Raw genomic sequence first — 13,622 nt, 5'->3', positions numbered from 1 at the left:
CAAAGGGGGTGACACCAAAATGACTGTCAGTCATTATGGTGGCACCCCCCTTGTGACGCCACTGCTCATATGGCCTGGGCATCCAGGCATTTATGGTCATGAAAGGGTTAATAGTTGTGCAGTATAAAACGGACTATATTTAGCTCAGTCTGTTATCCTTTTTATGGTGATTGAAGACAAAATTAATTACCAGATAAAATATCATGTCTAAAAAAGCACGATTTAAAACTCAATGCATTTGCAGCTGTCATAGAAGATTGAAGCCTCAAACCTTGTCACCGGCACTGAATTCTTCTGGTTGTTGTAGAAGTTTTCATATGGGATGGGAGCTGGAAAACACAAGTTGCAGAGGCAGGTCTATGATACATGGAAGGGAATTTGTGTATTCATACTTCTAACTTTTAACCTATTTCGTTTGATGCTTCCAGACCTTCCAGATTTGAAGAACAGCACTTTAAAAAAAGTTGTATGACCGAACTAAGTAAAGCCCAAAACTGGTCTCCATGTTCTCCTAGGGCAGGGGTGCCCATTAGGTAGATCGAGATATACCAGTAGATCGCAAAGCGGTGCTCCTGCGGCTGAATGTGTCAGACGCCGCAGACGGGAAGGAGAGAGGAGAGGAGACTTTGGAAGCTGCTGCAGTGGAAGTAAGAAAAGACAGACAGGAGAGAGACAGCAGAGAAAGTGAGAGAAGAGACAGCAGATAGAAACAGGGGAGAAAGAGAGAGAAGAGAGGACCGGCTGACTTCAATGCACTGCCACGCCCCCTCCCGCCCCCTGAACGCAGGTGTTTTTTCATTGGTAGTATGTGATGCTTCTTTTTTTGTATACTCACCTTCTGATGCCTTCTGGCCGGTCACATGATGCACTGGGTCATGTTCCTCTTCAGGCTTCTGCTGGTGGTCGGCATTTCGTCAGCGTTGCTTCCTGCATCAATACACTGACAGTGAAGGATGACATCCTGCACTCACAGTCTGACCTCGGTCTCCTGAGCTGTGACACTGGGTGTCATTAAACCTGGAAGACTAAGGACATCTTGTGGCGGAGAACAGGTACTGCGGGGGGTAAAGCTCCAGATTGATGTTTTTTGCAGCCACATATATTTTTCTTAGATCCTCCTTGGGAGTATACTCTGCTCAACCGATATATCTAAAGGCCCTTCTTTCATTTTGATTTGGTTTACCATTCACCTCTTAAAGGAGAACTATGAGGCGAGTGATTTCCACTCATCCTCATAGTTAGAGCCGACGTGTGACATTGAAACTGTCACAGGTCGGCTCTATAGATTGGGAAGTGAGCGAACACTTACAGTCGCTCACTCACTTTTCGATCATCTCCCTGCAGAGAGCCGTGACTGTCAGTCACGGCTCCCTGCAGGGATTCCCCCCTCTCCGATCCTCCAGCGCTGACTGGAGGAACGGACAGGGGAGGGGGCGGGCACAGATGGCTCTCCCTTTAGATAGGCAGAGCCAGCTGTCTATCAGCCAACTGCTGGTGATCCCTCTAGTGATAATAAAGATCTATATAGAGGTATCAGGACCTCCTTCCTCCTGCTGGGCATCCCTCTAGTGATAACTAAAGATCTATATAGAGGAATCAGGACTTCCTTCCTCCTGCTGGGGATCCCTCTAGTGATAACTAAGATCTATATAGAGGAATCAGGACCTCCTTCCTCCTGCTGGGGATCCCTCTAGTGATAATAAAGATCTATATAGAGGAATCAGGACCTCCTTCCTCCTGCTGGGGATCCCTCTAGTGATAATAAAGATCTATATAGAGGAATCAGGACCTCCTTCCTCCTGCTGGTGATCCCTCTAGTGATAATAAAGATCTATATAGAGGAATCAGGACCTCCTTCCTCCTGCACGAGATCCCTCTAGTGATAATAAAGATCTATATAGAGGAATCAGGACCTCCTTCCTCCTGCTGGGGATCCCTCTAGTGATAATAAAGATCTATATAGAGGAATCAGGACCTCCTTCCTCCTGCTGGGAATCCCTCTAGTGATAATAAAGATCTATATAGAGGAATCAGGACCTCCTTCCTCCTGCTGGGTACCCCTTTTAGTGATAACTAAAGATCTATATAGAGGAATCAGGACCTCCTTCCTCCTGCTGGGGATCCCTCTAGTGATAATAAAGATCTATATAGAGGAATCAGGACCTCCTTCCTCCTGCTGGGGATCCCTCTAGTGATAACTAAAGATCTGAAGGAGTTCAACTCAGCCGATCTAACATCTGGATTGGGTAAGCCGAACCCCCGGCAGGCTACTCGCTGTTCGGCCTATTCTCAAAGGGTCCGAACAGCAGTGACTGAATAGCCGAATGCCGCTCGGTTGGCTATTCTGCTCGGTACCGAGCAGAATAGAAAAACAGTTTTTAAAAAGTAGAAAATGATTGGGCGGAGCTAGCAGTGACAGCTGGCTCCGCCCGACTGTTTTCTATTGGCTGGGACCAGCTGTCATTACAATGAGAGCTCGGCGGAGCCGGCGGTGATATCAAAGACGGCTCCCTTGTGCTCTCATTGTAATGACAGATCAGCGTCCCCTGGTTACCAAGTAACCAGGGGACGCTGATCTGTCATTGCAAGTGGCCGGAGCCAGCCGCCCAGCTGTCAGTAGCAGGCTTTCAGCCGGCCGTTCGGCCCGCTCCGGCTTTCACCTTGGCTCAGTCAAGCCGAAGCATATGCCTTCGGCTCAACCGAGCCGCTTGGCCAACTTAGGGAGCTGTAAGGGCTATAGTGAATAGCCCATACAGCAGCCCTTCGGTTCTACTGAACCGAAGGGCTCAGGCAGCCGAAGCTAGCCGAAGGATCAGCCATAGCTACGGCTGATCCTTCAGCTAGCTTTGTGAATAACCCTCCGTAACAAGAAAAAGAAAATAGTTAAAGGGAAAGTGTATCAGTATTTACCATGCTTGTCAGATTAAAGGAGAACTATGGGGCTAGGGCTTTTCTGGTTTTTCTTCCAGACAAACTGCAGGTACATTTTGAGAACGGGGCAAAAACCAATGTTCTCTTCTGGTTGAATGCCTTTCAATAGGTTCCTTCATACAGAACAGAGTAAATGGAGAAAATACCATATCATGGCCACTAGATGGAGCTAAAGATCAGAGGAAATAAATACATGATTGTAAGGAGGTACAATGTTACAATTCAAGTGTACGCTGGAGGAAATGAGCATATCAATGTAACCATTGCTATCTCTGTAGTATCAATGGTTACATTTCTATAGAACATGCTGAGTAATGGGGTTACCTGGGGGTTTATCTCCTGTCTTATGGCCTTCTGTGAAATATTCAATGTCCTTTTCGATATTGCAGCCCTCCAGCCCTTTTCGGACTTCTTCATACATCTGAAAGATTACAGAAATTACATGAGTGGACAGACTAATATTAAAGCTGAGCAAATATTGTTTAATACAAGTCACGTGTATTCTTGGTGAGCTTTGTGTACTTCTTCCAGGTCTGTGCAGTAATTCAGTGTGACACTAGGAGCTTCCTGTAATATAGACCAATCACTGCTGCTTTCTCTCCTTGTACAGGGTGATTGGTTTTGTCTCCGCCCCCTCCTGTAATAAAGACCGGTCACTGCTGCTCTCTTTCCTTGTGCAGGGTGACTGGTCTGGTCTCCGCTCCCTCCTGTAATAAAGACCGGTCACAGCTGCCCGCTGGCCACTCCCACAGCTCTGCTCTCTGTAGGGGTTAACTGCTTGTTTTTGTCCAGGGGACCTTTGTGAAGGACTTTTACTCCGCTGGCTCCAAGACCAGCACCCACAGCCTTATAACCTTTTGCACTCAGGTGGTTGGATGCCTGCTGACGTCATCACATCTATTGCAGGGCCCATAGCCCTGCAATATACATGAGGATGCCGAGGGACAGTCCCTGAGCCGGAGAGAGGTGAGCATGGACTACAGCGGTGAACTGGGATCAGGTTAAATATAATTCCTCTTCATCATAACCCTTTATTGGCTGGCTAAAGTTATTATTTACAAAGAAACAAATTGGGGTCTATAACATGCCAAAACAAATGTTCTTCAGTTTTTTTCTTTACAAGTGGAATTAAGTTTTTAATGTTTTCATGCAATATTGGATTCTGGCCACTAGATGGAGCAAATGGGGCATAGGAGAAAAGGTATTTCATTTTATGTGCTCATCACCGCCATCTAGTGGCCATAATGCAGCATTACATGAAATAAAAACGAATAAACATTCATTTTGGCATATATTCGCACAGAACAAACACCCATATATATTTGCAGGGCTATCGACCCTGTCAATTGTTTATAAATAGACCCCAATGTGTGTGGAACATAAGTATCTTTAATACTTCGAAGCCTTGGTGCCCAACTAGGGGCCCTCTGGCACTTATAGTGCGGTCTCTGGGGTCCCTGCAAACAATAGTCTGCGTATTCCCTACTTATAGTCTTACTCAGACCAGTGATGTGAAGGATGCACCTCCAGAGAGTGGACCCACCCTGAGGCAGGAAGTGTGTACATGTCATACTAAGCCGCCATTGTTCTGTCCAAGGGTGGTTGCGTTGCTCTTCCATAGAGTGGACCCATCCTGAGACAGGAAGTGTGTACATGGCATACGGAGCCACCCTTGTGCTGTCCAAGGGAGGCCCCATTGCTCCTCCAGAGAGTGGACCCACCCTGAGGCAGGAAGTGTGTACATGGCATACCAAGCTGCCATTGTTCTGTCCAAGGGTGGTTCCGTTGCTCTTCCATAGAGTGGACCCATCCTGAGACAGGAAGTGTGTACGTGGAATACAGAGCCACCCTTCTGCTGTCCAAGGGAGGCCTCATTGCTCCTCCATAGAGTGGACCCTCCCTAAGACAGGAAGTGTGTACATGGCATACGGAGCCACCCTTGTGCTGTCCAAAGGTGGCTTAGTTGTTCCTCCACAAAGTGGACCCACCCTGAGACAGGAAGTGTGTTACTGGCTGGATCACCGGAGAAAATAAAGCCTAAAATAAAGAGAACTAATGCAGCCACCCCATCTAAGGGTTGTTAGGCTGCAATATATATTACATTTTCGGCTTTGCGTTTACATACACTTTAGGATTTTAGATTTTCTCTCTCCTTCAATCTCGGTAATAAGCGTCATCAAGATAGAGAGGATAAATCTCCCCAGAGGGGGCACAGACAGCAATAAACTACTTACAGGGGTTTTAACCCTTCACTGCCCTATCCAGAAGAAAATAAATATATTTAGATACACATTAATTCAAGGTAAGGGGAACCGGTGGGGGGCTTAGTAGTGACCTTTGTACCCACTTACCACATCGTTACTGACACACTGCTGTGACAAGTGGTTCACGTGAGTCCACACTGCATTCCGGTAACAGTTTATCCGATCCCATTCCTGGTTCTCGAAAAACTGCAGAAGAACATTACAATGAAGTAAAAACGAATAAATAAATGGCCGCATCTCGCCTCTCAACTTTCTTTAGTAGACTAAGAAGGACACATTCTGCCCTCAACATACATCATAGACAGGTGAAAAAAAGACCAGCGAGAGTCCTCCCCCCCCCATCTATCCTACCCGCCTGCCCCGCCCATCTATCCTACTCGCCTATCCCATGTGGTCTAGTTTTAGGCCCATTTAACTCATTTGATGAGCTTACTCTGCTGTCAGATGGTTTTAGTAGCATATCCTGAATTGTATCCTTGACTTGATGGGCTACCCTATTCTACTTATCCTGTAAGCTTCTATCTAGGGATGCACTGATACTAGTATCGGTATCGGTACTGATAGCGAGTATTTGGGCGAGTACCCGTACTCTCCCAAATGCTCCGATGCCCAGCCCGATACTTCCTGTCTCAGGAAGCCGGGCAGCACGTCATTACGCGCTGCCCGGCTTCCTGATTGGCCGGGAAGCCGGCTCCATGCTTTCTCGTCACATAGTGACGAGAAGCATGGGGACGGCTTCCCGGCTAATCAGGAAGCCAGGTGGCAAGTCATTACACGCCACCTGGCTTCCATAATGGGACTTTCGGTATCTGCAAATACCAAAAAGAAAAAAAAAATCGGTACTTGATACCGGTATCTGTGCATCCCTACTTGTATCTATGACTTGACCCTTACCCGGGCCGGATTAACATAGGGGCTACTGGAGCACCAGCTCCAGGCCCACCACCGAAAAAAAGCCCGGCCGCCTAGGATCGCCTCAGTATGCCCGAAGGCGATCTGGGCCAGCTGGTCTGAACACAATCAGGCAGAGGCCCTGGCGGCTCTCTAATCAGGCATATTAGGAGCGAGTTACCACCTAATTAGAGAGCTGCATCTGCTGCTTCCTGTCCAACTGACTGACAGCACCAGGCCCATGATGCTCTTAATCCGGCCCTGACCCTTACCAGTAAGCCATGTACATGTCTCCATGAACTGCTGTTCCTGGCTAGACTCAGGGTGGGTGAACTCCATGCTGTCCCCACCTCCTGCACCTTGCTATTACTCAATGATGCTGCAAATCACAGTGGTGGGCCAATCACAAGGCTCAGGAGACGATGAAGTGTTCGGCTATGGAAAGTGTTGGAAATTTCCCCTAGAATTCCTGGCTTAATAGGAGCTGACTAGGAGAGCTGGTGTGCCGACCCCTGATATGACATACAGAGGAGGAATATTCCAATATACATACCACACAGGAAATAATGTGTTCAGTCTGCCAGTCTTCCCGGATTCTATCCAATAGGTTGATGTTCTGCTGGTATGTCTTATCTGAAAAATAGAATGTCATGATTCAGTGTGATCTCTCTCTCCTCTCTCTCATCTCTTTGTGGGATAGTTGCCTGGCCATTTTTCTGATCTTATAATGCCACTTATTTTCTATAGAAGGATGACCATGACTGTCAGGCAGATTAAATTCAGCAATGACAGCCTCCATGTTTCACTTGGCACAGGTTTCCTCCTAGGCCAGCGGTTCTCAACCTGTGGGTCGCGACCCAAAAGTGGGTCGCAACTAGGGTTGCCACCTTTTCTTCAAGCGGAACCTGAACACTCTAGTGACGCGCAGACACTTTTTCGGGAGAATGAGTCGCGGCCTATACATATGTGAATAGCGCCACCCATTTGTATGTAAATATCACAGTTGAGACTATTTTCAGTGGGGGACCAGTAGCCCCTATCTTAATTTTGGTTGCCCCGTCTGCCTGACATCTTGTGTTCGGGTTTCTGCTGCCATGAAACCCAGACACAGCATTCAAAACCCAAACTGTCCGGGTGAATAGTGGACAGGTGGCAACCATAGTCACAACTCACTGTTGAGGGGGTCGCAGCATCCACTTCTGCTGCGCTAGGTGAGAGGCTCCTCACCCACCTCCTAGCGCGTCAGTGTCAGTCAGCGGGAGGACAGCAGAGGCTGTGAATATAAAAGTGCCGCTATACACACTCCCTGGCCGCTGCAGCGACATCTAGTGGCCGGGGAGTGTGTACAGCAAGGCTTTTCTATTCACAGCCGCTGCTGTCTTCCTGCCTCCCATACAATGTGAGCTCTGCAGGAGGCGGGCGTTTAAGCAGTGCCGGGGCTGAGAAGGCTGCATGCAGACAGAGCAGGTAGCAGGGGCTGTGGAGCACTTGTATTCTTGTGAATGTGCTTCTATTTTTAGTCCCGAGTCCAGCACCTTACTAATTCTGGAATCCAGCGCTACATTGGGGGTCACCACAACCTGGCAAATGTTACCAAGTGGTCCTGGTCCTAGAAAGGTTGAGAACCACTGTCCTAGGATGAAAAGGTATTTTTTTTGTGTTGTATTCAGAGATGTGTTATCACCCGTTCCATAAGATTTGTGTAAATAAAGTTTTGATTGTACAGTATAGGAGGTTCCTCTGCACTATAATGGTGGCAAACGTTTCTTTTATATTAGAGATACCAAAGACAGGAAACACAGACACGCCACGTAATAAATGACATAAGTTATAGCTTACCTGCATCTTCTAATGTCACCTTGGAATGAGCCAACTTTGCATATATCTGCGAAGAAAAGGATATATATCAAAGGTCTGAGATACCCGGCTTGGCACCACAGATGAAATTCTGACATGCTCAGGCTCCTGCAAGTACCATTAGGTTGTCAGGAACACTGACGCCACACCTACTATAACATGCAAATCTCAGGATTGGTAGAGAGAGACAGATTATCCCCTCCCCACAATTCCCTACTGCTCCTCAAATGTGACGAGTGGCCGGAAGACCACCAATGTAAAGGAATCTTTCCCACAATGACCATCAACCTAAGAAGATACCTCTCCCACTGACCAGCAATTCAAGGGGGAACTTTTCCCACTGACCGCCAATGTAAGGGAAACCTTCTCCCACTGATCACCAATCTAACAATACCACCAACATAAGAGGAAATATATTTCACTGACCACCAATGTAAGGAAAACCTTCTCCCACTGACCACCAATCTAACAATACCACCGACATAAGAGGAAATATATCTCACTGACCACCATTAAGGAAAACCTCCCACAAGCCATCAATCTAACAAAGCCACCAACAAAAGGTGACATTTCTCCCACTGACTGCCAATGTAAGGAAAACCTTCTCCCACAATCCATCAATCTAACAAAGCCACCAACAAAAGGTGACATTTCTCCCACTGACCACCAATGTAAGGAAAACCTTTTCCCACAAGCCATCAATCTAAGAAAGCCACCAACAAAAGAGGAAATATATCTCACTGACCACCAATGTAAGGAAAACCTTCTCCCACAAGCCATTAATCTATGAAAACCATCCAACATAAGGGGACATTTCTCCTGCTGACTGCAAATGTATTGGAAACCTTCCATTAGCCACCAGTCTAAGAAAGCCACCAACATAAGGGGACATTTCTCCCACTGACTGCCAATGTATGGGAAACCTTGTTCCACTAGCCACAAATATAGAAAAGCCACCAACAAAAGGGGGAAATTTCTCTCACTGACCGCCAATGTAAGGGAAACCTCCCACTAGCCACCAATCTAAGAAAGCCACCAACATAAGGGGGCATTTCGCTAAATGGCCACTAATGTAAGGAAAACCTCCCACAAGCCACCAACATAATGGGACATTTTTGCCACTGGCAACTAATATAAGGGAAACCTTCTCCTACTAGCCACTAACAAAGGGGGACATTTCTCTCACTGACCACTAACGTAAGGGAAAGCCACCAATCTAAGAAAGCCACCAACATAAAGGGACATTTATCCCACTGGCCATTAATGTAAGGGGACACTTTTCCACTGACCACTAATTTGGGAAGGCACCTCTCCCTATGATCACCAACCACCTCTCCCTATGATCACCAACACACCAGCAGTGTATTGGGGCTGTTGTCCAAGAAACAGCCAATATAAGGGAGCCCACCTCCCACCATTGTAAGGGGGCCCTTTTCCAACTGACCAACCATTGTAAGGTGGCCATTCTCCACTGACCACCAATGTGAAGGGACTTCAAATGACCACCAATGTAATAGCACCCTTCTCCAACTGGCCACCAATGTAATGGGACCTTTCTCCCACTGACCGCCAATGTAATGTGACCCTTCTTCCACTGACCGCCAATGTAAGAGTGCCCTTCTATTGACACCCAATGTAAACGGGCCCTTCTTACACTGACCCCCATTGTAAAGGGACCCTTCTCCCTGTGACCTCCAATGTAAGGGAGGCATTCTCTCACTGACCACCAATGTAAGGAAGCCCTTCTCCAATGACCACCATTGTAAACTGCATTTTTCTTCTGGACATTATTATTATTTGTTTTATTTCAGGATTATTAGTGAAAATCATTTTGTTGTATACAGTAGAGCAGCAAAGAGTTAAATTATCTGCTCCGGACACCAAGTGCGGCACATTACTTTTTCTTATCTTTTTGTAGTTCACTGATCACACCACCATGTACCACCAGCTTTAGATATTTTTATCAAGGGTTTCCTGAGACCTAAGAATTATTTCAAGGTTTCCTCTGTGGTGAAAAAGCTGTGAAAGGCTGACCTAAGTCATCAACTTGTAATGCCGATCATTACTGCTCTGTGAACTTCTGTTGGCACTTTGGCATATTTTGGTTTCCTGTAATTAGTTTTGTATTTTGGCAGCAGATGCACGTGTTTTCCATGGGGTGCGGTGTGAAATTTACATATTAAATACACTTTCCTCTTATTTCCCTACGCCAAACTTCTATTCCACGTGGAGAATCATTAGCATCAAGTTTGCAAGGTCCAGGATGATATAAGGGCTCGTGCAAATGAGCGGTGTAGGCCCGATAATGTAAGAATTCGGTCATATTTCCCAACCCGTGGGCCACAGGTGCTGCATACAACTGACCATAAAAATCAATGGCTGTATGCAGGTACACACCAGTACTTGCATAAATGCATACGCACACCATTGTGCAACCCCGATGCAGACTGTCTGCCACAAAGCCCAGCCAATAGACACATCTAAACCAGAACTTCTATAAACACGAGTACAGCAGGGGAAGTGTTGGCATAGGCAAGCTAAACAAATGGCAAACGCACTCATCAACTCATAACCAGCTTTAAAGCAAGGTGCACATGGAAGGGCTTTATACATTACAACAGCAAAAAGTTTCCCAGCACACTCACCAGCCAGCATGCAAAAAAAACCTTGTCTAACCACTAAGGTTAAAAACAGAGGTTTTAGATACAGTACACGTCTTCTGCAGAAAATGTGAAAGCCGCACAGCCGCGCCAAGGCACCTCTATATAGTGCGGTCCTAACTCTAAACTATGAGAGTCTCCATCTTGGAGCACATGGGGCAAAAGTGCGTATGTAAATTCTTTGTTTTTAACCTTAGCAGTTAGACAAGGTTTTTTTGGATGCTGGCTGGTGAGTGGGTTGGCATAGACAGACACGGTCAGCACCAGCTTATTGGGGGGGAGGGGGATAGGGGTATTCGTGATTGGAAAAGATTTCCTTTCCTGCCTCATTGAGTTTTCTTTGATAGGGGCCAAGGTGGTCTTGGCTGACCCATAGATGTGATATTGTTGCTAAACCTCTGGACTTAAAGGAGAACTATGAGGTGAGTGCTTTTCACTCACCTCATAGTTCTAGCCGACCTGTGACAATGAGACTGTCACAGGTCGGCTCAGTAGATCGGGAGGTGAGCGAACACATACCGGCGTTCGCTCACCTCTCGATCCTGTCACGGCTCTCTGCCGTGCCAGGTGAGGGGCTGGATTCCCCCCGCTCCGATCCGCCAGCGCAAGGAAGGAAGGAACTAGAGACTGGCGGAACGGACGAGGGATGGGGCGAGTACAGCTGGCTCTGCCTCTAGATAGGCATAGCCAGCTGTCACTCACGCAGCTGGGCGGATCTCGACATCGATGTCGGGATCCGCTCCGGCTGCGGCGTCTCAGTATACCGCGAGCTGTAGCTCGCAGTATACTGAGCTTAGGGTAACGGAAGGACGCTAGTTTGTGTCCTCCCCTTACCCTAAGGAGAACTATGGGGAAAAGCCCTGACCCCATAGTTCTCCTTTATATGGCCAGATTCAACAACTGGCATCATGCAAATATACTGTACTGATGACATTCATTTTTGCCCCCATTGCACAGAATGAATGAACATGCAGAAATCGGATAATCACTAGCACACACGTAATAGATCCTAGGAAAATGATCAAGGATCTATTACGTGTGTGTTGGTGATTATCTGATCTATATTTGAGTTTTACACGGCACCATCCATGTTATCACGATGAGCACCATCATGTTGCAAGGTCACAATGCTTTATTGAGTGCAGGGGATCAGTGACACTGTTACATGAACGTACATGCAGTTTCGAAGAATGAATGGCTCACCGATTCTTTTTTTATATAAAAACACACACACACACATACCCCCCCCCCCGTGTCTCTTCTGCAATAAATGATTCTTACCTTCCTCCTTGCAAGTTGGTGTGCAATATACACTGAGCGGTGCATGTGTAGCAAAGTGTACAATCTCAGCATGCTGTGTACCGGGATAAATGAACTTGCGTGCACATGCGTGGGACTTACATCATCCAGGCTTGGCCAACTGAAAGGGCCAAACACCCCAAGCCCAAAAGAATCCAGAGAAAGGATGTTGGTGCTGGCGAGGGAGCTCATGGACGTCGCATCAATAGAGGGCAGGTGAGTATTAATAGGCTTAGTTCCGCTTCAGAATTGCGGCAGAGTTTCATTTCATGTTCTATAAATACCTTGTCCTGTTGTTTCTGATTCATAGTGTTTTTGTTGCAGCGAGCCACATTCTGCTCTGCGTCTTCTTTTTCTCGACATCTCTGTTCATAGGCCTTCTTACTCTGCGGGAATACATAACATGTTGTCACCATCCATACTGTTATGCCACACATCTGGTTAAACTAAAAAAACAAGCCCTCGTTCACCTCTGTAGTTGCTGGCATTCGGGAGAAATTCATCTTCACAACAGAGGTGATGAAATCACAGCTCCTTTCCCTTATTTTCTATGGAAGCAGTATCTTCGCAGCCTGCCAGCACTCTAATGTAAACACACAGCAGGTGTTTCTAAGCTGCTTAAGGGCAGGTTCACACCACAAAGAGTGTGTTCCAGAGCGTTCGGCCTATGGAATGCAACCCAGCCGGCTCCCTGTGTGCATTGAAGTCAATGGCACCGCAGCTAGGGTTGCCACCTTTTCTTCAAGCGAAACCCAAACACTCAAGCAACGCGCAGAATTTTTTTGCGGAGAATGAGTGGTGGCTTATTCATATGTAAATATCACAGTTGAGACTATTTTCAGTGGGGGTCCAGTAGCTCCTATCTTAATTTTGGTTGCCCTTCTCTGCCTGGCATCTTGTGTCCGGGTTTCTGCTGCCATGAAACCTGGACACAGCATTCAAAACCCGAACAGTCCAGGTGAATCCGGGACAGGTGGCAACCCTAACCGCAGCCACACACCCTGCTTGCAGTGCGATAGCCAGCACTTCGAACGGGTGGCACATTGGTGCCTGCGTTCCGATCCAGTGCAATCTGCAAAAATGCCGCATGCACTATTGTTGCAGATCGCACTGGACCGGAACTCAGGCAGTACTGGGCCACGCATTCGGGTGCGGGCGATCACAGTGTGGGTGGGTGGCGTTGCTGCGGTGCCTTTGACTTTAATGCACAGCCCCCTCCCGTCCCTGAACGCATGGACGGGTTGCGTTCCAGAGGCCGAAAGCTCTGGAACACACTCTTTGGGGTGTGAACCGGCCCTGTAACCTGACTTTGGAGTCTTTGCGATATGCATGAATCTTTAAATGAATTACTTCACTATAAAACCAGCTCTAGAGGTCAGGGATGACTTGTTTTAAAGCTCATTTACTGCCTGGTATGTAAATTCTTTGATGTCCACAGTCTGGCCATGGGTTCACTTTTAAGTGGACAGAACATCAGCTATAATTTTTCATGTTAAAGGAGAACTATGAGGTGAGCGCTTTTCACTCACCTCATAGTTCTATTGTCACAGGTCGGCTCAGTAGATCTATTGTGACAGTTTCATTGTCACAGGTCGGCTCAGTAGATCGGGAGGTGAGTGAACACATATCGGCGTTCGCTCACCTCTCGATCCTGTCACAGCTCTCTGCCGTGACAGGGGAGGGGCTGGATTCTCCCCACTCCGATCCGCCAGCGCAAGGA

The 13,622-nt window shown here is 47.2% G+C and overlaps 1 protein-coding gene across 1 annotated transcript in view; it reads right to left on the bottom strand.

Moving 5' to 3' along the window:
• Positions 1-222: 222 nt before the first annotated feature.
• PSTPIP2 (proline-serine-threonine phosphatase interacting protein 2) overlaps positions 223-13,622 on the bottom strand; it is an 81,463-nt gene continuing 68,063 nt past the window's right edge. The window contains exons 10-15 of the mRNA XM_018568270.1: positions 12,187-12,288; positions 7,926-7,971; positions 6,640-6,719; positions 5,283-5,381; positions 3,256-3,352; positions 223-329 (exon numbers count right to left, since the gene is read on the bottom strand). Of these exons, the coding sequence (XP_018423772.1) occupies positions 223-329; positions 3,256-3,352; positions 5,283-5,381; positions 6,640-6,719; positions 7,926-7,971; positions 12,187-12,288 (531 nt within the window). The remainder of the gene's footprint in view (positions 330-3,255; positions 3,353-5,282; positions 5,382-6,639; positions 6,720-7,925; positions 7,972-12,186; positions 12,289-13,622) is intronic.

The sequence above is a fragment of the Nanorana parkeri genome, unplaced genomic scaffold (genome assembly GCF_000935625.1).
Source record: "Nanorana parkeri isolate BGI_ZX_2015 unplaced genomic scaffold, ASM93562v1 scaffold1166, whole genome shotgun sequence".
Lineage (NCBI taxonomy): Eukaryota > Metazoa > Chordata > Amphibia > Anura > Dicroglossidae > Nanorana > Nanorana parkeri.
The sequence above is the reverse complement of the archived record's forward strand: the minus strand, read 5'-3'. Positions and strand labels throughout refer to the sequence as shown.